The sequence below is a fragment of the Pagrus major genome, chromosome 5 (assembly GCF_040436345.1).
Source record: "Pagrus major chromosome 5, Pma_NU_1.0".
Lineage (NCBI taxonomy): Eukaryota > Metazoa > Chordata > Actinopteri > Spariformes > Sparidae > Pagrus > Pagrus major.
In genome coordinates this window covers 35715590-35739361 of record NC_133219.1, presented here as the reverse complement: position 1 = coordinate 35739361, position 23772 = coordinate 35715590, and the positions used below count along the sequence as shown (strand labels likewise).

The 23772-nt window shown below is 38.5% G+C and overlaps 1 protein-coding gene across 2 annotated transcripts in view; it reads left to right on the top strand.

The window, feature by feature from the left end:
- Positions 1 to 23772, top strand: part of stpg2 (sperm-tail PG-rich repeat containing 2) — a 53222-nt gene that overhangs the window by 820 nt on the left and 28630 nt on the right. The window contains exons 2-10 of one of the 2 annotated variants that reach the window (XM_073466921.1): positions 278 to 378; positions 490 to 651; positions 3004 to 3168; positions 6708 to 6823; positions 8964 to 9075; positions 14177 to 14284; positions 18243 to 18399; positions 20493 to 20656; positions 20895 to 20987. In XM_073466921.1, coding sequence (XP_073323022.1) covers positions 278 to 378; positions 490 to 651; positions 3004 to 3168; positions 6708 to 6823; positions 8964 to 9075; positions 14177 to 14284; positions 18243 to 18399; positions 20493 to 20656; positions 20895 to 20987 — 1178 coding nt within the window. Of the gene's footprint in view, positions 1 to 277; positions 379 to 489; positions 664 to 3003; positions 3169 to 6707; positions 6824 to 8963; positions 9076 to 14176; positions 14285 to 18242; positions 18400 to 20492; positions 20657 to 20894; positions 20988 to 23772 lie in introns of both variants that reach the window. The other variant, XM_073466920.1, reaches the window with a different exon arrangement.

Here is a 23772-nt window from a genome sequence, read left to right as displayed (position 1 = left end):
TTTTAAATTAATTAATTTTGTTTGGCAATCTGGAAAAAAAAAAACCTACTTTTGATGCTCAAATACTATTCACATCATAGGTAAAGTTATGTATAGGTTATGTTGGCAAAAAATGAAGGACAAAATCTGGCAGTGTAACTAGATACATTAGCCGTGAGATATATAGGCCAAGTTAAAAATGTTCATGTTCCTGTTATTTTTGTCCTTTCACTGTAAAACTTAAAAAACACAACTCTAACATGTATATTCTGCATTTGTTTGATTTTGTGTATTGCAGCTGGCAATGCTCCATTCCTGTCTTTTACCAACAGACAGTCAGTATTCAATGAGTCCAGTGAGGTACCAGCACCTGGACAGTACGACTCCTCACCTGTCAGGGTAGGTCAGAGATGATCATTTACGTACTATAAATCCAACAATCTTTCTTGACCACAGCTTCATTTTCTCTGTGTGTCTGCTGGTCTGTCTGTTGAACCCACGTCTTTTCAGCTAAACATCCATGCTGGCCGCAGTCTTCAGAATCGCTCCAAGCGTTTTGAGGAGGTAGTGTCGGACGTCCCGGGCCCCGGGGCCTACAATGTGCTGCCCGCCTCAGGAAACACGCTCAGGGTCGCAATGGCAGGATACGCTGAGAAGCCTCACAGGAAAACGGTAGGCATATGGGTAAGTTATGAGGACAGAGTAACTGAGCAGCCAGGTTACAGAATATTATTTATTATTGATTTTATCTTTCCAGCCATTATGTTGTATAAGAGCCACAGTATGTCCTCTGTATATATGACGAATATATGTGGAAAAAACTGCTCTCTCACACTGACCTGGTCAAGATCCAACATGGAACAAAAAGTCATCTAATACTAGGGCTGGCGGTAAGGCCTTAAAATAAAATGTTATAAGATATGTATCTCAATAAAGCACTTAATAAATGTTAGGACTGTGCAACAAAATAAAATATTACCATAGTTATGATGATCAAATACCTCATTGATATTGTGACAGTACTGTAGGGACGACCTTCCAAAAAATATAAAAACAGTGAGATTTTTGATAAATAATCATCAGTTAAGTGGATATAATGACTAATTATTAGAACAAGTAGAGCAGAGTGGTAAGTTTTGTAATGCAGCCTTTGAAACCAGGAAAAGACAACACTTGCAACTACCATATCATGATATAGTGATATCCAAAATCTGAGACGATTTATAGTCTAATATCACAGTAATGTTATGCTATCAATATGTTGCCCAGCCCTGTCTTATATCTGTACAAAAGATAGGCATTGAATTTAGGTGGTAGACTTTTTACTCTTGTGCTGTTGTTAACCTAAATATCCCTCTGAGCTTTTTAGAGGTCACCCGTTTCCCTCTGGTCCCCGTCTAACCAGGGCAGTGTCTCATAGTCCGTCAGCACTACACATACAGAAACAGTTGGCAACTTTTATTCTCACACAAACTATAAAAATACAATAACATGTACAACTCTCCTCAGCATTGTGTGATGTAATGTGCTGTATTTGTGCCATTTGTCAGAGATATGAATAGCAGTGCCTACTCCCAAAGTGTTGACTGCCAATATCTGCAGACGCACCTTGCCAGTACCTTAGCCATTAACACCAATCTATGGGAATTAAAAGGCTGCTATTTCGAAACTTTGGAGAGAAAAACTTGTGCTCTAGACTTGTGTCAAAACAGTCACTGTTCTATTGTTCTTAAAAAAGAACACCATCTGGTGTATTTGCTGTAACATTTTAAAACTTGTCACATTCATTAAGGCATATTTTGAACATGGAAGAAAAAACAAAGAAAGAATGTGACTTTTTGTCCTTAATAAGTTAGACTTTCTGTCACATCTTGTTATGTAAAGCCTGTTATATGTGCGGCAGAAGTCGGTTATAATATGCAGCAGAGACCTCAGTAACAAGGTCACGATCATGAAGGAGATCATTAGGATAAAAACTGTAAAGACACCAGACTGAGAAACTCTTGTAGGAAACTGTAACTTGATTTTTACTGTTAGAGTGACAATTATCTTTGTCTTGAATATGGAAGATGAGCCAGTTTTCTGGCATGTATGGATTTTCTTTATGCCACTGAAACAGTGTAACAAAAGACCTGTTAGGTTGAATATGCCATCTTTTATGTATTATCCTCAGTAATTGTAACACTGACAGAGTCAGACCTCACCCTGGACAGGTTTGTCATTGTTATTCATCAAATTAACAAATAGAAGAGCCTTGTAGCTTTGTAAATCCACATTTGGCACAGCAAACCCTCCCACCTGTTTGCTTTGAAAGATGACGTCTCAGGTGCTTTCAAAATTTAAGACGAAGTACTCAGAAAGCAAGCTAACAATTCCTTGCATGATTTATGAACTTTCGAGAAAATATGTTGAATTTTATATGTGGCTGGTCCAGCAGCCTCCAGCTTCATCAGCAGTGATACTATAGTAGTGAAACATAATAAATTCAGCCTCGCAGTGAACTGAGATGATATTAAGTTGCTCTTTCCATTCGTCCTGCTATGTTAAATTTATTCCCAGAGCATACACGCATTGCTAAGCTTTGAGTTAACACTGAGCTCTGGGCTTTTATCTGATCTAGACTGATACCAATGATTAGCTCACTTCGTACAGTGAATGGAGTATTAGAAACTTTTACCTCTAGACCTGACCAATCATAAAAGAGAGGGATTATTCACACACTTCACTTCCAGAGAGTCAGTAGAAAGCTTTCATGCATTTTGATGGCCTTCATTGCCTGTTCCCTCAGCAGCTTCATTGTTCCTATTCCACACTTCTACTTCTGTCTTCTTTCTTTCTCCTTTTCCCTTTTCCTCTTTTGTTTCTTATCTGCTGCCTCCCCTCAGTCCTTCTCTCTCTGTCCCTCCCTCAGTTTCATATTATATTGGCCCTAGGCATTGCTCAGCTACTTTGTAAGCCAGGGCATCCTTTCCATCACAATCCATGACTTCTCTTCCCACTCTCCCTGTCTTTCTGTCCAAGCAGTGGCTGCGGGCTAAAAGTCTCCAGCACCGTCAGTCATGTATCCCATCCATTCCTTCCCCGGGCCAGGCCTATGGCTATGAGGAAGACGCCCTGGGTGAGCTCAGCAAACAGCAGCCCCCTCCCAGAGACACAACCCTGGGGCCAGCTTACTACAATCCACTGCTGGTAGGTAAAGATTAACACACACACACACACATGCACACTCATGTTGAAGTTTGAATGTACATCCATCAGAGAATGTGAAGTGCTCATTTGTGCACACATGTGTGCTTTCATTAGTCTGTACGAGTGTGTGTTTGAGTGTACTTACTCTGCCCGCGAGGCGAGGTCCATTAGTGTTAGTCAGATCTAATGCACCACCGAACCCCCACCCCACCCGATTCAGTTGGCCCAAAACCCATTTCCATAGCTAATGAATGCAGCTCCACTTTAAAAAAGCCACACTGCACCAATGCTCATCCATTTTACATGCCAACAAAGAGAGCCATTAGTAATTATTCTTGAAGCTATATTACAGTATTCACTTAAAATAATGCACACGCCTGCTGGTCTGGCTCTCAATTAAGTCATTTTTCATCTGTTAATGACCAGAGGAAGTCAACAGCGTCCTTGAGTGTTGGCCGAGGTTGTGTCAACACACCGGCGCAGGCACAGAGGCGCGCTGTGATTTAGGGCTATCAGCAGTGCATCCATCCACGGCTCTTTTTTTCATCTCGACTTCTGATGCTCTCCCTTTGAAAGTTCAACCTCAGTTTCTGTGCGTCTTCCCCCTTCTGTCTCTACGTCTGACACACTAATTTCTTTAAACTCAAACGCTTCCCCCGCCCCGTGCTCCAACTGAGTTCAAAAGTGTGGAGAGGCAGAATTAAGTGGTTGTCTGAGGACGTAACTTCAAAGTGGCTCGGGCAGCCTTTGAATGATAAGACATTGGACAGAAATCAAAAGAGCGTATTATGGAGAAAAACAAAAACATCTTAATCGGCTTTATCAGCTGACCCTAAAATTATGGTTCATGTCTGTATTGACAGAACAATTACTTTACTGCATCGACTAATACTTACCACTTAGTACATAGAATTATTAGAGACAGATTTTTATGATGGAATACTGAGTAGTTATTGGCATGTTCATCAGAGATATATTGATACCGACGTATATACGTATGCTAACTGATATGTACAAAAATACTTTGCATAATGCAGTAAACAGTATCACCATGAGAAATGTTGTTAGTTGAGATTGTGCAGTATTAGATTTGGCAGATTATCATAACACAGCTGGCCAGATGGTGATATGGAGCCCAGGCTGTGTTAGTTTAAAGGAGACAGAGACCAGAATCAGTTTTGAAAAGGGGGAAATTTGAAAGGTAAAGATTGCAGCACTTTCTGCAAAAATGAACACAGTTCTGCCAAATTATATTCCCTTATTCAGGATTTTAATGATGTCTTAATTCCTTTTTAATTTCCAAGGAGCGTTATCAACGGGTGACCAAAATGCCTTTGGATAGATCCTACAACCTACAACCAATCAGAGTAACAAAATATGCAACATAGCGCTCACAGACACATGCAAGTTGGGGGGTGCTTGGTTCATTTTCAAGCAGGAAAAATAAAGAAGTCACAACTAATCTCATATTACCGCTAAACGATACACTAAAATGGGTGTCTGAAAACATTTGAAATAAGCGATGCACGAACAGAATCTAGAATCTGGTTTGTTATGTTTCCTCACTCATTCCTACAGGTTTTTCCTTTAATTCATCAGTCATCTGTTAATCTCAAAGTGTTTTTTACTAATAGACTTTGTTGCGATGTCGCTTTTCTGTTAATACCCTGCCCTATAAATCAAGTATTGGTTCGCCTCTACAAAGAGTATTTGATGCAAAGATGAGAAATGGAAATGGGCAAGACTGCCCTCTCAGCAGAGCCTGAATCAGATTCAAAGCCATATTGTGTTTTATATATGTTTGTAGAAACAATTGCAGCCCGCAGGACCCTGCCCACACATGGCCCTACTGACAAAAACTTTTATTTCTGCCAGACTTCTTTTACACTCATTTAAATAATAAATAGCCTGCCACTCCATTTTATCAAAGCTGAATGAATATGTTTATACCCACGAGCTGTGTTTTTGTTTTGCTTTTAAAAGCTCTCCTTGACATAAAAAGGCAATTGGTGCCTCTGAACTCAAAGCCAGCTGCGATACCATCACGGTGCTTGTCTGTGTCTGCGTGCAAGGCAGAACAGTTATGTTTTTCTCTTTAACTTTAAGCATCTCAACATCCTTGTTTCCTATCTCCTCTCCTCAAAACTGGATTGGTAGATCACAGGGGACAGAAACTCAGATCTCGTCCTCCAGTCACTGCTGAACTTGAGATAAGGAGACAGGCACCACATGGAGTGAGAAACTTTTTGAGTCTTCCTGCCTGTCCTCCCATAACCTGCCTCATTAAACAGATACAGTTGGGCTAAGTTGAGTTTAGAAATGACTGGGAGGAATTTTTTTTTAGTAGTAGTAGTAGTAGTAGTAGTAGACTTGTCAGGAAACTGAATTGAAGTAAATCAAGAACTTTAAAATAAAAGTATCTTAAAAGACACTTAATTATCCCACTTATATTTTTAACTAGAAAAAGTATGGAAAAACATTACATTTTGTATGTATTTGGCTATCTCGCTGCTGACAGCAAATAGTGAGATCTGGTGTTTAAAACTCCAATGCCAGGCTTCTTTATGTATCTACTTAATTCATATTTCATGTTTACCTCTCCCTGCTGTTTGTAGATCCCCACAGGCTGAAGGCTTTGGTGATCCACTCACTTGTTCGCATTTGTTGCTTTGAAAAGATATTTAGACAATGTTTTAGTGGACTGCCATTAAATTGGTTCACACATTTATATCCCCCTTCTGATGAACTGTAGTAACTTTGGTGTTCAATTAAGTTTTAATATAGTGCCATCATCGGGTTAAAATTTTAACTTAACAATTAGACTAAACTAGAGTATTAAATATAGTAAAAATGATCTGCAAAACATCACCATGTAAGCATTGTCATTCTGAGCATGGTCGCACGCTGACTTAAGCATTAAGCTCAAGGCATCACTTGTATAGCCTCAGACACAATAGCATGGCTGAAAACTCTCAGTCTTGTTGATCAATAAATCACCCATTTTCTAAGAAAGATAAGCACAGGGATTCTAAAGCCGGTAGTTATTTTTTGCAGCACCCTCACAATATATTTTTGAGAAAATCGCGCACATAGTGTATCTGAAATGTGTTTGGTGACGGCTTGCCGGCTCATTTTCCAGAGGTAGCTTCCCTCAGTTGTTAAGCTGCAGAGTGAACTGGTCCTTTCTGAAAGGCCGGAGGCAGAGGCAGCAGGCTGTAAAACTCAGAGAGATAAGAAAGGACTGAGGGTCTTCCCCGGATCCCTGACATGCTCTGGCATTTTGGCCGAACTTCACATTTCATTCGGCCCCAACTTCATGAGCCTTGGCTGGAAGAGAAACCAGATAAGTGTGAACGAGTCAATTCTATTTTCTTCTTCTTTGTTCATCTATTTATCCTCTTGCTATCTCATTCTGTCCCTCCTCCTATCATCTTTCTTTTTCTTATTCTTTCTCCCTGGTCAATCCCTCAATCATCCACTCCTCATCTTCTCTCTCTGGCTGTCTGTCTGTTCTCTCCCTCACTCTTTCTCTTTCGTAGTCAGAGGTGAGCTCTGCACAGAAGTATAAAGGAGTCCACTTTGGCAACATGACAGGGAGGAGAGATGTGGTGGCAGTGGAGGACGGACCAGCTCCAGGACACTATCACCCTGAGACGTGAGTATCACATGTCATGGTACAATATTAAATGAGTATTTAGTAGCAGCATGTGAACAACAATTATGACTGTCATGTTGTAACAGTGGCCTGGCAACTGTGTTAAATGCTGAAGAAATAGTTTGACATTTTGTGAAAGTTAGATGAGAGGACTTATATCACTCTTACTGTTGTATGGTAAATAAAAGGCTACAGTCAGCAACCAGTTGGTTTAGCTTAGCTGAAAAAAAACAGCTTTTTAATTTTTTTTTTATAAATAGTAGTAACAATACTCTCATCTTACTCTCTGCAAGAAAGACAATAAGCATACTGCAAAACTATTGCTATAAACAGTCACTTTCAGTTTTAACTTGATTTCTAAACTAGTACGTTTTAGGGACAGCTCCTTTAAACACATTCCTCATTCTCTGACATATTATCTGGTCTTTCCCCATCGATCTAACATTGAAAATATGGATACAGCATTGAAAACTGCTCAGTGGTGCATGAAACCAAAAAAGCTTGACTTCTGGGGTATAAAATTACCTGGATGTTCTGTGTTGTGGGGACTAGAGACTTCTGCCAACTGAGCTGGCTAACTTCTAGTTTAACGCCTGGCTAACTTAAATGAGAATAAAATGATACAGTCGTGCAGCTCTTCTAGACTTTTCAAATGTTATCACACCAAATAGCACATATTATAATAGTTTAATAAAAATATACTAAGACTAAGACTATATATGAAGTATAGTCATTTTGGTTATGACATTGAAAAAAATTGTATCCACCGTTTTATAGCTGTGTCTTTCACAATGTAAGTTTTTGGGATAGAGTCTTTTAGACCCCAGTGCATCACCTGACGTTGTAATTACATGGTTTGGCCACTAATTCTGTTTCTGGGAGCTTGTATTTCCTGTGTTTCCGTGGAAGTTATAGCAACAGGCCACCAAATGAAACCCAACGTTACGTTAAAGAAAGTACAGATTTCTCTGGGTTTTAACATTGTTTGATTTCTTTGGATTAATAAAAGTATACAAGTCTTCAAAATATATACCAAAGGTCTACTTGTTTCTAGACATTTTAATACAGAAATACATATAATATTTAGACTGATGTAGTACAGTTTTAATTTATTTATCAAGTGCTGATACTGAATTAAACTTGATATATAACCATTGGTGCATACACACACACACACACACACACACACACACACACACACACACATACACACACACAAACACACCGTGCATCAATGTACTTGGAATAAACACCTTCACAAATGCACATTTTGAAGCATGGGTAAAGAGAGGTAGGATAGATAAGATACTCCAGGGCATCTACACTCAGTAGTTCACTGCTCTTGAGCTCTTACAGAGATGTGAGCTGAACAGAGCAACTGCTCCACCATAATGAAATATTGCTTTGATCCAACTGCTAGGGCATTATGTTTGACATTTCTCACATAGCATTTCTATAGATTTCCATGGAGGATGGGCCTCACTAAGCTCTTCTAGATCAGCGGGCAGACATCCAGCTCAGCTATTCACAAAGGAATTGACTGAGTAGTAGAAGGCAAAGTGTGCATGAGAGCAATCATAGTGTGTGCACATAGGTGGAGGCAGACATTTACCTGCCCACACATTTATGTTTGATATACATGTAATTACTGAAATAATAATTAAAAATTGATTGAAAAGAATTCTTTACACAGTTGCTGACAGAGCGGTTGTTTCAGTCTTCTGTTCTTCCCTTTACTCCTCTAGTTGATTTCATTTTTCTCTTTTCCTTTACTCCCATCTGTTTTTTTCTTTGTTAATTTCTTCCTATTTACTTTTCCATTACACGTCTGTCTTCAATGTATTGTATTTTGTATTTGTATTTATTTATTTACTTAACCACGAAAAAAACTTGAGGACGTATCCTCATTTACAGTGGTGTTGACATCCCCGTAATCCAGAACTGATAAAAATATTGACTCAAGAATTATTTTTCTGTGGTGAATAGGGAAGCAATGTTTGTTTCTGTACAGAAAACCAAGTATTGGTCTCAGTTTGCCAATCAGGGTATATATATGTTATATATATATGTATATTTTTTTCCTCTGTGTTTTTCTGTTTTCTATCCTAAAAGACGTTGTTGTTGTCTCTGTCTGTCTCAGAAACCTAGAAACACACTATGAGAATGTGAAACTTAAAAAGGAGCAGAAAGGCAGAGCTGAGCTCTTCGTACCTCGCTACCATGAGCTGGTGCCCAAGCAAGAGGAAAAGAAGGCAAGTTTGTGTTTGTCTTGTTGGCTGTTTGTGTCCACGTGGTGCTAGACATGTTAAACTTAGATGAATAAGAAGTGTAGGAGTTAAAAGATTGATTTGGCATCAATGTCAAACTCCACCCTTGTGGGGGGGACTTAGAACTTTAATGTGAGCCCATGCAACTTGCTGGACAGTTGCCACTACGACCACTAGTAGCAATTAAATATGCAATATTGGATTTTTCTGGCACTTTTGGGCGGTGCAACGAGCTCTAAAGACAACATTGACATAAACAAACTATCAGACCAGACAGTTGAGAATCGCCTATCTCCGTTACAGAATGGAATTCATTACCAAATCATATTATTGTAACAGATACCAGAGCTGCTTCTAAGAGAAGGACACTAAGAGAGAACTAAGAGTACTTGATACAATTGACTTTATGAACAAACATTTGATGACTCAGCTTTGAGCTCATGATTTGATGATGGATCTTTGAAAGCAATTTGTAACTGTAGCTGCATGTAATGTTTATAACTGTGTGGTAAAATATGTGAGAAGCTGACGTCATGGCGTTAGCTAATGGGGATGCTAGTAAAATAATAACCATATTATCACCTAATTAAAGTAGATATGGTGCTCAGATTAGCAAAGAGTCTCTTATTTAACAACAACAGGATACTGTACCTCCGCCATATTCAACAGCTAGTCACTAACTTCTTGTGTCTGGTGCTGGCAATGCAACCTATAGGCGTTTATCTGAGCTTTTGTTGTTAAAACGGCTGTCTGATATGTATATGCAGAAATATATAAATTCATTTTCTCAACACTAAATTTGAATTACATTGAGTGTTATGTCAATCACATTATGATTCAGTAATACTATATAACTGCATACCCCAATAGTTACTGACACCTCTAACCCTCATGTGTTAACAGTTTTCTTTCTATTTTAGCACCAACTTATGATGATCGCACTAAAACACTCCAGTTACATTTTGATGCTTTGACGTGTTTCAGGAAACTTTTAATACTGAAGCAGACATTATTTTTCAGTGGCAGCTTGTCTTCTTTCTTCGCTGCACTCTGACTCAGATAAATTCTTAACACAATAGGATTTGAAAACTGCAGATTGAGAATGACTCATAGTAGAGCACTGTGATTTACAGTGAGAACAGAGTCAAGGTAAGTACTTTGGATTTATTCCGGATTTATTCAAGTACGGTCGATTAAAGATGAAATGATTCAACCCCTCCTCCTCTTACTGTAATTTATCAGTTTATCTGCTCACCCATAGAGGGCAGTAGAACATAAGCTTTGATCACAGACTGGCAATCACACACACATACAAACACACACTGATACACTGGAGCCGGTTGAGTGGAGGGGAGTTACTCACCTGCATATGAACTTGAGTGTGCTGGCAGAGTAATGCTTTGTGATGCCTTATTCCTCCAGTCTGTGGGTTGGAGTGGCTGAGGCCGAGTCTAAAAAATGTGGGACTGGATTTGTCGAGGGAGAGATGAACGTACCCCGTTTGTCAAGGACTTGCACCTACGCCTTCCCCTCTTCTTGTCCTCTCTTTTCTTCAACATTTCATTTGCTGGTGCTCTTTTAGGTTTTGGTTTATTTAATTTGACAAAGATCATCATATATGACATATGTTTGCATTTGTTTATTTATGTTATATATGACTACTAAAGCAACATGCAATAATTTATCCTGTGACTTTGAGTCACACATTTGCCTTCTGTGTAGGCTTGTATATGTGCACCATGCTGTATTTGGACCTCCTACGGTGATGACTGCACCTCCATCCATCATCATTAGTACCTGACACCACAACTTGCATGTACTCCCACACACACATGCACTGACCAGATGGGTCATTACCCACAGTGGGGACACTCAGGACAAACACCTTTGCTTCCTTGACATCAGCCGACAGTCTGCCTTTAATGGCTCGGGGCTGCTGGTGTCCCATAGAGTTTGAGAGTCTGTGCGTAGGATTTTCCCATTAAATAGGAAACCTGCCATGGCAGGGGCAACAACTAAGCAAACCACTTTAACAAACTACTATCATGTGTATCCCTGCAAACTAAAGTAAAACAGATGGAGTTGTGCCAATACAATTCCTCATATTAATCTTTAAATGAAGTTCACTGTCAGTCCATCTTTAAAATGTTGTGAAATCCATGTTAACATCGTCATTGAGGTGTTGTTATGGTTGCAGCAATTGTTATTTTTTAGAAATGGGGAAGTAGTACTGCTCCCACTGGGGAAAAAGAGGAAAATAACTAATAACTTGACACAATACTGGATCTACGATTAGCTACATTAAATCTGACCAAACAACTGAGACACATTGGTTTTACAATATATCAAGTTAAATCTAGTATAATTATGCTTTGTATTGGCTTAAATAATGGTCATTACATTTGTGAATTTATGAAAAGGTTTTCGGAAATTATTTCTAAACCTGTGGTTGTACAGTATATCATCCTCAGTAGACCTGTGGGAAGAAAAAGAAAAATATCAACAGAAATGCTTTTATGAAAACTGCTTGCAAATTCAAAGCAGAAAACTGTGTATAAAACTCCTTACACATGCACGCACAAATTTGAGTAAATACATATTTTGTCCCTGCTTTTACAACCAAAAGCCAAACTTTGAGTTTTTATGATCACAAATCTTTTCCAAATATTAGCAACTTGAATTTCTCATGCAGCGTACAAAGGGTGATCTATAGCTACAGGCACTGACATTATTTGCGAACATAATTTCGCAGCTCAAAATCTTATTGACCCTTATTTGACATTGAGAGGGCCTGGCACAGAGCTGAACACAATCAATAAGATCAAATATGTGGTCTTGCTCCCTGTATTCCAGAAAACTATTAAAATTGTATCTTAAGAAAAGTCAGTGGCAGCTGTTCTGTACATCAACATGCTGTTTGTCAGTGTGTGACATTTCAGATTCGGAGGACAAGAAACTTGTTTCTGGCAAGAACATATTGTAGTCAATGTTCATGAATAAAGATTGAGCTGTCCGAAGGCATAGGGAGGACAGATTGTGAAGAAATTCACCACTGTTCCCCCTCAAGATTTGGGTGTAAATGTTTACAATCTCTACAAAAAATCCAGGCTGTATTACTGCAGACCTAATTAACCCACCTCTGGCCCAGCAACCTTGTGGGTTTACCACAAATAACAAAATGTCCTGGCTCTGCACTAGGGAATGTGCAAATATATATGTGTGTTTTTGTGTGTCTGTTTCCCTACCGCTGACTGTCAGCAGCTCAGTGACTGTGCTTCCTTAACTGATTTGCTAGTTACAGTAATTATTTGAAATGGTGCAACAGTCCTGAGTTGGCACATGACATAATTGTTTCCTGTAACTATGAAAAGAACAAACATGCGCATGTATTGTTTGCTCTTTTCCCACTGTCTGTCTGTTTTCATTTATTTACTTATTTATCAGTTTATTTGACAGGGACAATACATATAGGCATGTTATACCTAAATAAAATGCAACCTATGCATTGTATATAGGACTTCTAGCCATGGCTAATTTGTAGCCCTTGTCCCTGGTTAGGCTTTTGAGGACTAAAACACTTAATCCATCACTCCAACAATATAATAAAGGCATAAAAACTAAGAATAAAACAGATATAGACAAGCATCCAATAGAAATAGTGATTGTAACAGCATAAATGGCCTAATTGCAGAGTTAAGAAAGAAAATTACTTTCTTAATAAGGTTTTTCTGCTTGATTTCACAGGTTGCTCACTCATGTGGTGTTGCTTAATTTTTCTCTGCTGTGTTTTTCATTAATTCCATCTTTATAATAGTCTTTATTGTCAAAATTACACAAAAAGGACCCAAACGCAAGACACATAGGCAGGAAAGTAGTAAAACAAAATGTGAGAGCTTAAAGAGGTCATATTATGCCTTTTGGGTTTTTGCCTTTCCTTTATTGTGTTATGTAGCATTTTTGTGCATGTAAAAGGTCCGCAAAGTGAAAAGTTTCTCTCTCCCACAGAAAACACTCCTCCAGCACTGCCTGAAATGCCTGGTTTGAAGTCGAGCCTTTACTTCCGTAACTTAGTTTTCAATCTGTAACAGGCATTATATGTGTATATATATATATATATATATATATATATATATATATATATATATATATATATATATATATTATATTATATTATATTATATTATATATTATACAACATATGCACATATGATATACAGTTGCTACTGCTGTAGTGGTGTTATTTTAGATCACACTACCTTGCTCGGCATGACCTGCCCTACTCTGCCTCTGTTTGGCTACATCCTGCCCGTTGAGTAATGCGCATGTGCAACTTTCGCCAAAGATTGAACAGAGGCAAGATGTCTCACACCGTCACTAAAACGGAGCGTTCAAGACACAGTGTGAAAAGGGATGCTGCAGCAGTGCACCATATGAGAAAAATAATGTCTTTTTTGTATTTAAACCTATTCTACTAGGACCCCCAAATAAAAGTATGAACCTGAAAATAAGCATAATATGACCTCTTTAATCAGCTGAAGTCCAAAATCCCAAAATGCGAACAATAAAATGGCAGATGACAAAAACTGGCAACAAAAAGGCAGGCAAAAGGAAAATATAAAGTAATAAACTAAGGAAAAAACAGAAAACACGAAACAGGAGATGGGTAGATGAAAACAGGTCTGGCGTTAGGATGACAACAGATGTTAGGATGACAAAGAGCGAGGGAACAACAGAGGCTTAAATACAAACTAAACTAACGGGGGGATGAGGTGCAGGTGGAGAGACACTGGGTACAGGGCAGTGCTAACAAGGCTCGTGTGAGACAGGTGAGGGACGGAGCACAGGAACACAGGAGGGAAACGGGTGGGAACACAGGTGAGCAGGGAGTAAAAAGTGACAACAAGACACAAAAGGATACGACTACAAGAAGGAAATAACCAACCAAAAGAGATAGATCAAAAAAGCAACTTTTTCCTTTTCTCCTATTTCCTCTCAGTGGCTTTCTTCGTTTCCTCAGGCTCTCTCCTGATCCTTTTCATATTACCTTGTACTTACTGTACATTTCCTGCTTTCTGTTTCCCATCAGGGAGTCCCTGGTCCGGGCCAGTATCACATCAGAAGTCAGTTTGAGAAGCCTGTGAAGTCCAGTGGAATTCTGCCGAAGTTCACCTGCCCCTTCCTCTCACAGGCTGAGGTACAATCCACAGGACCAGACACAGTTCAAAGTAAAGTCATTCAGTGCTTTGTGTGCAGGCCTGTGGGTGCATATTTAGGTGACCCAGGTTGTCCTGTGTAGAACAGGTTCTTTCTCCAGCAAACTGAGCACTGCTTACACCAGGGTTTATTTCAGTTTTTTGTGTTTTTGCTTTCACCTTCGCATTGTACTGATTCAGTGTCTGCATGCAGTTAGCAGTAAACTCTAAGGTGATCCCTTTCTAGGAAATATAAGACCAGTTACTTTGGTCTGTTTTAATTTTGACCTTTCCACCCGAGGTTCCACCAGATTGTATGATGAGTAAATCGACAGAAAAAAAGATGTGAGCCAAACATGATGGTATCAAATATAATTCTAAATCATATAATTAATAAAAATGAAAAAGTTGTAAATACATTATACCTGTAAACAAAGATAACCCATTCAGTTATATTTAAAATTTGTATTTCTTCTATTTCGTTGTGTGGACGATTCTTACTGATAATCAGCCCAACCCGACAGAAGTAGGGCAACACCAGTTTGTCACTGACTTTTACTGTCTTATTGCATATAGCAGTTTGATCCATTGTTGATATGAAGTGTTGGTTAGTGCAGCTAAACTAGCTAAAACTAATTCAACATCTTTAGTTTGTGATAACACAGATCAGGCTTGATTCAAGGATCGGGATCATCATTCACAAATATTGATTTACCCAGCTAAGATAAACACATTCAGATCCATAATTTTAGTGGTATTACTCTACATAATGCTCTATACACAGAGAGACAATCAGACCATACTGAAAAGGCTTCTCAGACATAATCTACGAGAGGCAAATATATTCAATTTACAATTTCTCAAAGGAGACTGGATTTTAATATGGAATATTTAAGATTAAGTTACAGATCCAAGACACTGTGCCGGGCTTTGCTTGTTTAATTGATGTGCTGGGAGTGGAGGGTTTCTTCCGATGGGGGTGAAGATGAGTTTATTAAGAGGCTCAGAGGAGTGGAGATGAAGGATGTGAAAATGTGTAGTTTTACGTCTCAGGAATAGCTGAACTCCTCTGTGGCACTGCCCCACAGCTTCACTCCTGTGAAACTTCTCTGACTGATGTTTTAATTATCACTCTGACACGCAGGCACAATGTGACGGTACATGCACCCGCACACACACGGGCGCACACACACACGAAAAGTCATATACATGTGCGAATTTCATCGGCAGACAGATTTTGAGACAACAAAGACAAGTTCCCTTGTACAATTAGCATGCATGCAAATGAACACACCCACTTTTTTAGGTACACACACACACACACACACACCTTAATAACATCTGATACAAAATATTTTGCTAGTTTCCCCGGTGAGAACATCTTTGATGCAAGATTCTGCCGTTCATTTGATTTCTGTGTGTGTGTGTGTGTGAGTTGGCTCTGACCTAATTTCCCTGGCCACATGCTGTGTTAGTGCTTCGACCCTATGATGTCATCACCGACACCCACCAAGGAACTCTGTGGGTCTGTGGGTGTGTGTGAGTGTGTGTGTGTCTGTGTGTGTGTGCGCGCACGTGTCATAAGTCATCTCCGATGCAGAACCGAGAGTGACAGTTTTCTTAGATCTTCTTCTCCCTGTGAGTCCGGTTCCATCTGACACTGTTACCCCGCGGAGGGACGCAGAGGAAACGAGGGAGTGAAGGAAGGAGAGAGGGAGGGGGAGATAAGAGGAACAGCTGGAGTCTTCCAGTTCTCGCCTCTTCTCCTCCCTTTGACTCCCCAATTTCCCAATATCAAAGCATCAATCCAACACTTTGTGAAAACATGCTTTTTCCTCGATTCTCCTTGCCCTTGCTCCCCCACTCATCCCCCCTTTCCTTCATTTATCATTCTACTTCCCTTCTCCCTAGTCTCCTTCCATTTCTTTCTTCTTTCTCCTCATTTATGAATAGTTTTAACTCCATTCTTTCTTGAGTCCCTTGTGGCTTGGAGACCATCTTCTCTCTTGATGCTTCACAACCTTTAATATAAAAAACTAGAATGGCACTCACTAGATTCCATACCCACTAGATCTCCCAACAATCCCCTTTAATTCAATTAACCCTAATCCAATATCAGATTAAACATATTTAAATCCGCTAGAATCAGATTTTTATTTTATTTTATTTTATTTTGAATTTATTTTAATTGTACTCTCTCACTTACCAGCCTCCAATTATGCCTGATTTTTTTCAAGATCCGTTGATTTTTACAGAAAACAGACATGTAACATAATGTACCCATCATGTTACTTACTCATCAGGGAGAGGCCAGCTCTATGTCACTTAACTCAGCTTAACAGTGGAACTGAGGTTTTGTTCTGGTTGGCACCTCTATTGTGTCATCATTCTGTGGCCTCATTAATCTACATTAACAGATGTTAATGGTGCCCATAGAGTCACCTTGCATAGATAACATAATTACTTTGGGCATGATATTCATTTTCTATCAGATGTGTTTAGAAATGGAGCAACAGGAAGCATTACAAAAAAATCCACCTTTAGAATAGATGAAGCATTAAAGTGAAGTGCCAACAGAGCTCAGTCAGTAGATTCGAGGAAAAAAAAAAAAAAAAGCCCATGAATAAGACTTCATCAAAGCCAGTAGGGCACCATTGGATTGACAGATGGCCACAAAGACCGGTTCTACAAATGTTCTTGAATGAACACAGTTTGTTTTGGCCTTGAAACAGCATGTCGTGTAACTCCTGCCCCCCTTCTGTTTCCTCTTCAAATAATAACTCCATTTCCAACCAAAACTCTTCTCCTCTAAGTCAGTCCATTTCTTTCTCCAGCTACACTTCTTTACTTGTTCTTTTCTTCATATTTTTGCTTTTTGACTCAAAGCTGTGTGTTTGTGAGCATGGCACTGTTAAAATGAACATGCTGGCATTTGGAGGAATCAAGTCCTTTTTATTCCTCTGTTGTGTTTGATAACAAGATGCTGAATGGTTCGGTCGTGGGAGGCTGAAGAGAAATTTAGAGCTACATTGAAACGCAGCTCACCTTCAGTTATTTTGACTCAAAAGGCAACTTATCTGCCTCGGTCCCTTGATTGCCTGTGTTGTTATAATAGGCTATCAGATAAACACATTTATACCCTGGAAGTGAAGCTGTCGAGCAGTTGCAGCGCTGAATCAGCTCTGATATCAGCAAAACAGTCAAAGAACATTATGTACCTGATTGTGTGTATCATTATTTTTGAGTCGGAGATGCTGTTTACTCCATCTCATTTTCTCTGTCCTCATCTCACCACTTTGTTCTGCCTGTATATATTTTACTCTCATTTATTCTTCCTCTTACGCATTTATGTATTTTTCTTTTTTCATTCTTTTCTGTCCTCTCTGCTTTCTCTCAGTTCAGTGTTGTGAGTTTTGGTCAAATAATTGTGAAAGAGTTTACTCTTGAATCCAGGCTTTTATAAACATAGTGTATGGAGCCAAAATCAACAATCCCATAAACGTCACCTTTTGCACCTGGAATAGATTGATTCTTTTTGCTTGTTATTGCTTTGCTGAACTATCTCAGCAACTATAAGATTGCCATGAACTACATGAACTGAACTACAGCTGAGGTTTGAAAAGGAAAGCTTGGACTGAACGCTGTTGATTAAAGTTAAACACATCAAATCAAAATTGTGGCTCCATTTTTATACATTCGTGTTTAAGAATTTTGCTTTATGGTGTGCAATGAGAAGTAAACCCTCACGGTGATGATAGTGAGGTTACTGACTTTTAGTCTTGTGTACATGCAGGCTGTGGGCTTGTTATCCTTGACTGTGAAGAGATTCATTTCTCTGTCAATTTTTTTTTATATCTCAGTTTTATCAATAAAATTTTTGAGCTAGGGACTTGAATTTAGATTAATCTTTCCATGTACTCTTTCGACTTGTATTCTAATCCCTACCTGTCTATTCCCTAGAGGTTTAGCGATGTGAAAGAAGTGGCGCCTCCTGTTGGTACATATAATGACCCCCGCTGTGCCCTGGAGGTGCTGAAGAGGACCACAGGAGCGAAGAAAAGCCCATTTGGCATCAACGCCATGCGCTTCACTCCTAACCAAAAATGCTCCACACCCGGTCAGTATTGGTTTGGTCAGTATTGGTTTGGTCAGTATTGGTTTGGTCAGTATGTGTGTGATTTTGTGTGTATGTGTGTGTGCCTATGTGCCAGTCTTTGCTGTTCAAAGTGATATTCCTCTTTGATATGTTGATATGTTTTACAGATGCAATCCAGAGTTCTTTAATTGTTCTGTATATGCGAAAGACAGCAGATGTCTCACACATGAACAAATTTCTTAACATGGGTCTAGCTCTTAGAGTTAATGTCTGAGGCCTGTCTGAAAATCCGTACCCTGTCAGCTGAGGACAGCATTTTGACCTATTTTTGGCTTAAAGTCTAAATCAAAAGTCTAATTTTCCCTCATTTGAAACAACCCACATCCTTCACAAGTTCAAATTCTAGCTTGTCATGACCATTATTATCAATCTAACAAGTAATAATTATGATTAAGTACTACTTTGCAGCTTGTATTAACATTTTGAAATTAACTGAAAGGGGACTGACTTCCGCTATTGTGCCGTCTGTGTCTCTGTATGTGTGTATTGTCCAAAGAGTAAACCATTATGTTGTAGAGATACGAGTCATTTCCGACAATTGTTGAAATTATAATGTGAAAGTCCAAAAATAGGTTTATAATGCTATATTTATTCATCATAATTTAGTAGTATTTAATATTAATCTTAAATTTTAACCAAAAAATGTTATAGTATGTATTTTTATTAATCCTCTGGCTGTATATATTACATTGAAAAGCAGCCCTCTATCTCAAAATTACGTCAGATATTAGCACCACACTGCCATTGGGACCTGTTTGTTCTTCTCAAAACATCTGTAAGTCATGAGTGAATCTGGGAGCATTCCACGATTTGTCTGTACAGATTTAATGTTTGTATTAAACAATCATTATTAATCAATGATTAGTCAAGTTCAGGTCTGAAGGAGGTTTTGATGTACAACCACATGGCTAATTATCTCATTAGGCACTGGACAGATGGCGTACTTGTATTTTGGTGCTTTGTTGTTGATGTTACCTCCGCCGAGGAGGTTATGCTTTCACCCGTGTTCGTTTGCTGTTGGTTGGTTTGTCAGCAGGATTATACTAAAACTGCTGAATGGATTTCAACAAAACTTGGATGGAGGATGGGTCTCAGTCCAGAATAGACCCTGTTAACTTTTTGTGTGAATTGGATAACGTGACAGATCCAGAAATGTTTGCTCATTTTCTGTAACATTGCGAGATTTTTCATACGTTATGTTACATGGTGTTTTTCAACATTTTGTTGCAGGAAAAAAAATCACTTAAAAGTCAGTCATGTTGTGTTTCTTGTTAGTGCTGCCTTGTATATGTTGCATGTCTATATTTGCTTGTATTTTCTGTATTTGTATCATATTTATATAAATATTCTACATGAAGTATACATGAATATACACTACTCAAAATTAGTTAGGGATATTGGGATATTTTAGTGTTTCACTTGATTGTTTATTCTGTGATGTATCGGAAGTTTCATTTTGGCCTTGTGAATATTTTTGGTCCCCAAAAAAATAAGTGATGTCGAATTGAAGAAAAGCTTTTCATTTGCTTGGTTCTCAAATTGCTTGTGAGTCTTCCGTTGAGTTGGAATATACAGGATTTTCTCATTTTCTCTTAAAAATGTAGACCCATTCCTCTGTGTTTTTGAGCATTTTCCCTCAATCTGTTACCAAAGCAGGTATTCACACATGCAGACACAGTGTTGAGGAGAGAAATATTAAAATAGCAGAGAAGCATGAGTGTCTCCACATGAAATTAGTGAGCGCAGGTGTAGCGCATGCGTCATTTTCAGCGCAAGCCAACACTTCACCAACGCTACACACACTGCCAGGATGTACACTAAGTCACAGTTACACCTACACGGCATGTGTCTTAATATCTGCGGCTTCACTGGAGGTCTGTTTAAATTTCTCACATCATCATGGAGGTTTGGACAAAACTAATAGGTCTGAGGGAAATTAAAAACTTCAGGGTGTTATTTTAGACCTTTTTTTTATTTTATTTTTTTATCTCAGAACAGTATAAAACTCAACACAAATACATACAATAATCCCACCTTTTTTGTACTTTCTGTAGGTCCAGGGTCCTATAATGTGTTTGAGCATGGATTAGCCCTGGAGAGTTTTAAAAAGGCGTTTTTAGAGAGAAATATGAAGGGAGGCTTTGGCTCTACTACTCAACGCAGCTCCTTCCCCCACAACAAGGAATCGATAATGGTCCCAAGTCCAGGACAGTATGAGGTAGGAAGATCCATCAATATAGTCATTAATTTATTTTATTTTCTCTCTTTAGAGATACATGTCATGATATGTATTAGGCTGAAATATAAAGCTAAGATCTAAAGGTACAGCTTTTAGATTTGTGATACTGAGTTATATGAATAAACGTTGACTTGATAGAAAGTTCTGTTATTTTGACTTTCGTCCCTCTTTGTAGTGTGTATTTACATGTGTGTGAATCCTGTGTGTTTGCATTCAGGCAGAAAAGCAGACAGAGGAGCACTACAAAAAGAAGCCCACAGCGGTTTTCAGATCAGCCACTGAACGTCTGCTGTCATCACTGCTGACTAAAGTAAGTCTTTTTCCCTCTTCTCCCTTGGGCTCTTTGGCTTCAGTTTCCCCTGGAGTTGTCTTTGTCTCACGACTCGTTCTTATCCTCACAACATGTTGCTGTTGTAAAGCTGTTGAAACCTACTTATCAGAAGAGTCTAAGATGGGGCAAAACAGCCTTACATGCCAAGTTGTTAACTTTCATAAATGGGCCATCGCAGCGGTAGCATCTGACCCACTATGCCATGGGTCCTGTTTTCCAGCAGTTAATTTTCTTTGGCTGCTTCTTTTCTTCCCTTCCTCTTCCTCCTAATGCTCATTTATGCTGAAGAAAACAGGTCACAATTTGGGATAATTAGTTTCCCGTACTTCTCTCCCTTTTGTTCCTCTCTCTCGCCCATTTTCCTGACTTTATTCCACCCAAGCTGATGTTAATGTAATATATTTACATACCTAACTCTTTCCACTTATAGTATAACTTTATTTAATTGGATTTTAAAAGACTTCTTTGCCTTTTTTCTTCTTTTCTATAAATTATAATTAAAAGTTTACTGAAACCTGCAGGATAACTTTTTAATTACAGACCTGAATTTCAACAATATTTATAAAACTGTAAAAATTGATCTTTATGGAGTAATTAGTGTTTCAGTATTATTGCACACAATCTTTTTGTGTCATATAAATTTAATTGAGAGAGAAATTACCTCAACAGACAAATCTAGACTTAATCTCAAAAAAGATCCCATTTTAACTGCAATGTTATCCACTCTCATTTCACTAATTAAAGTTTCTATTTTGCTGTCTCTTTTTTCTGGTGCACTGCCAGTTTTTTCATGCATGCTGCTGAAATCATCAGTTTCAGTTATGATACAGTTGGTAGAGGGAAATTAAAAGTTGAACCACTTGTTGCACTGTCAAGACCTGAACATTTCCACAGTGTAATTGCAAAAAAACTGGAGGCATAAACAAAAAAGGCAGCAAAGGACAAATGTCAATAAGTAAAATGAAAGTGGAGGAATGTTATAATCAAAAGGGGAACTTTGATTTATGATTTCAGTGTGGATTTCTTTGGTTTCAAATTATTTCTGTTTTGTTCAGTAATAGTGAAATAGTTTTAATTTCATATTCTTCAAAGATGATTATCATCTTACTACATTAGTTACAAGCTGCTTGCTATAAGATGGTGACAACACAGCCAAAGTGAACTTTGAATACACTGTAAACTCTGTCTTTCTGGTGCTTTTTTATGATTGGAACCATTTTTATATAGCACTTATTTGAAAAATGACTAAAACTGCTGTCTTGACACTTTTACATTGATTAACACTCTAGCATTATGCATATAATACTGAATGTTCATGTCAACAAGTAAATACTGGCAACATTTGACAAAGTGACAATGTTTGGATTGCGAAGGTGGATTTCTTTGCCCTGTGTGACACAGGACAGTGTTTACTTGCATATAAATAATGTGCTAATGAAGAAACACAGAGAAGCAGCTGGATGTGAGGGTTAGCGATTAAATCTTATGGACTCTACTAGTGAAAGAATGTTCCAGGAGACAATTATGTAAATTTGCTGCTAAAGTGTATGCTACAGCATTTTAATATTCAAGGTACACAATTTGTATTTTCATGTACCCTTCTGGGTACCAGCTGGTGTTTACTCTGATTAACTCCAAAGGTTAGAAGTGTTATCTAAATCTTGAGGCAAAGGTCTCCACAACTGATCTCAACACTGCAAACTATGCAGCGCTCTAGAAAGACAGAGTTTAAAGGGTAATTCGACACTTATCACAGAGGGCAGAAAATTGTAAATTGTAGGTGCACTGCTGCACATCATTGGGTTTAGTTTGTCATCTTGTAGCTTTCATACATACCTCTCACTCAGTTATATACTACGTTGATACCGCTAACATAACATCAGCAACATCACAGCAAGCGAGTTCCTTCACATTCACTCAAGAAAGTAGCTTGGTAAGCATGCTACACGTTTAATCGAACCTTATTTTGAAAGTATAGCTTGCCTTTGTGAACTGCATTACTGATAGAAGACGCTGCTTCCTGACTTTTTCTTGGGGAGTGTGTGACAGACTGGCAGGGAGTTTTTGTTGTTTTTCCAACCAGACAACTTATTTATAGTTCTTCAGGCTTTCATAAACCCAGTTTCATGTATACATGGACAGGAAATCAGATTTCTTCAGGATAAATCTAACTAGGGAAATGTGATTTTTTTTTTTTCCATCCAGGAAACAGGTTTATAATTTACACGATGTTTAAACAATAAAGAGAGAAATGCTTCAGGGATCCAGTATTGAATGACCCTTAAGCTGTTTATCTTCCTGAAAGTTATTTAAAAGTCTTTCTAATAAAAAAGTGCATTTGTGAATATGATGTTTCAAAAGTTAGAAAACAGCTGAGCTTAGGTCTCACCAGGCCCAGTTTTTATCAGTCCTCACCATCAGGACACAGAGTCCTGCTGGTTTTCATTCCTGCTGTCTAATCAGGGAGCGATTTACACCTCGGACACCGAGTGAATGCAATTAACTACCTGGTAGGACATAAAAGCAGCAGGACTCTGGGTACAGAGCAGCAGGATCGAGAACTACTGCCCCAGCGAATGAGGAAATATGCAGGTGTAACACACAAATATATCACAATTGCATACTAATGTTGTATATCAGCAATCTTTCAAATCCTCTTGCCTTCGGATATAGTGAGGTGAGAGGTCAGGGTTACTTTATACCCTGAGCAACCCTGCTGAGCCCAGCATAGCAGAAAATTTATGCCATAAAATGTTCTTGATGA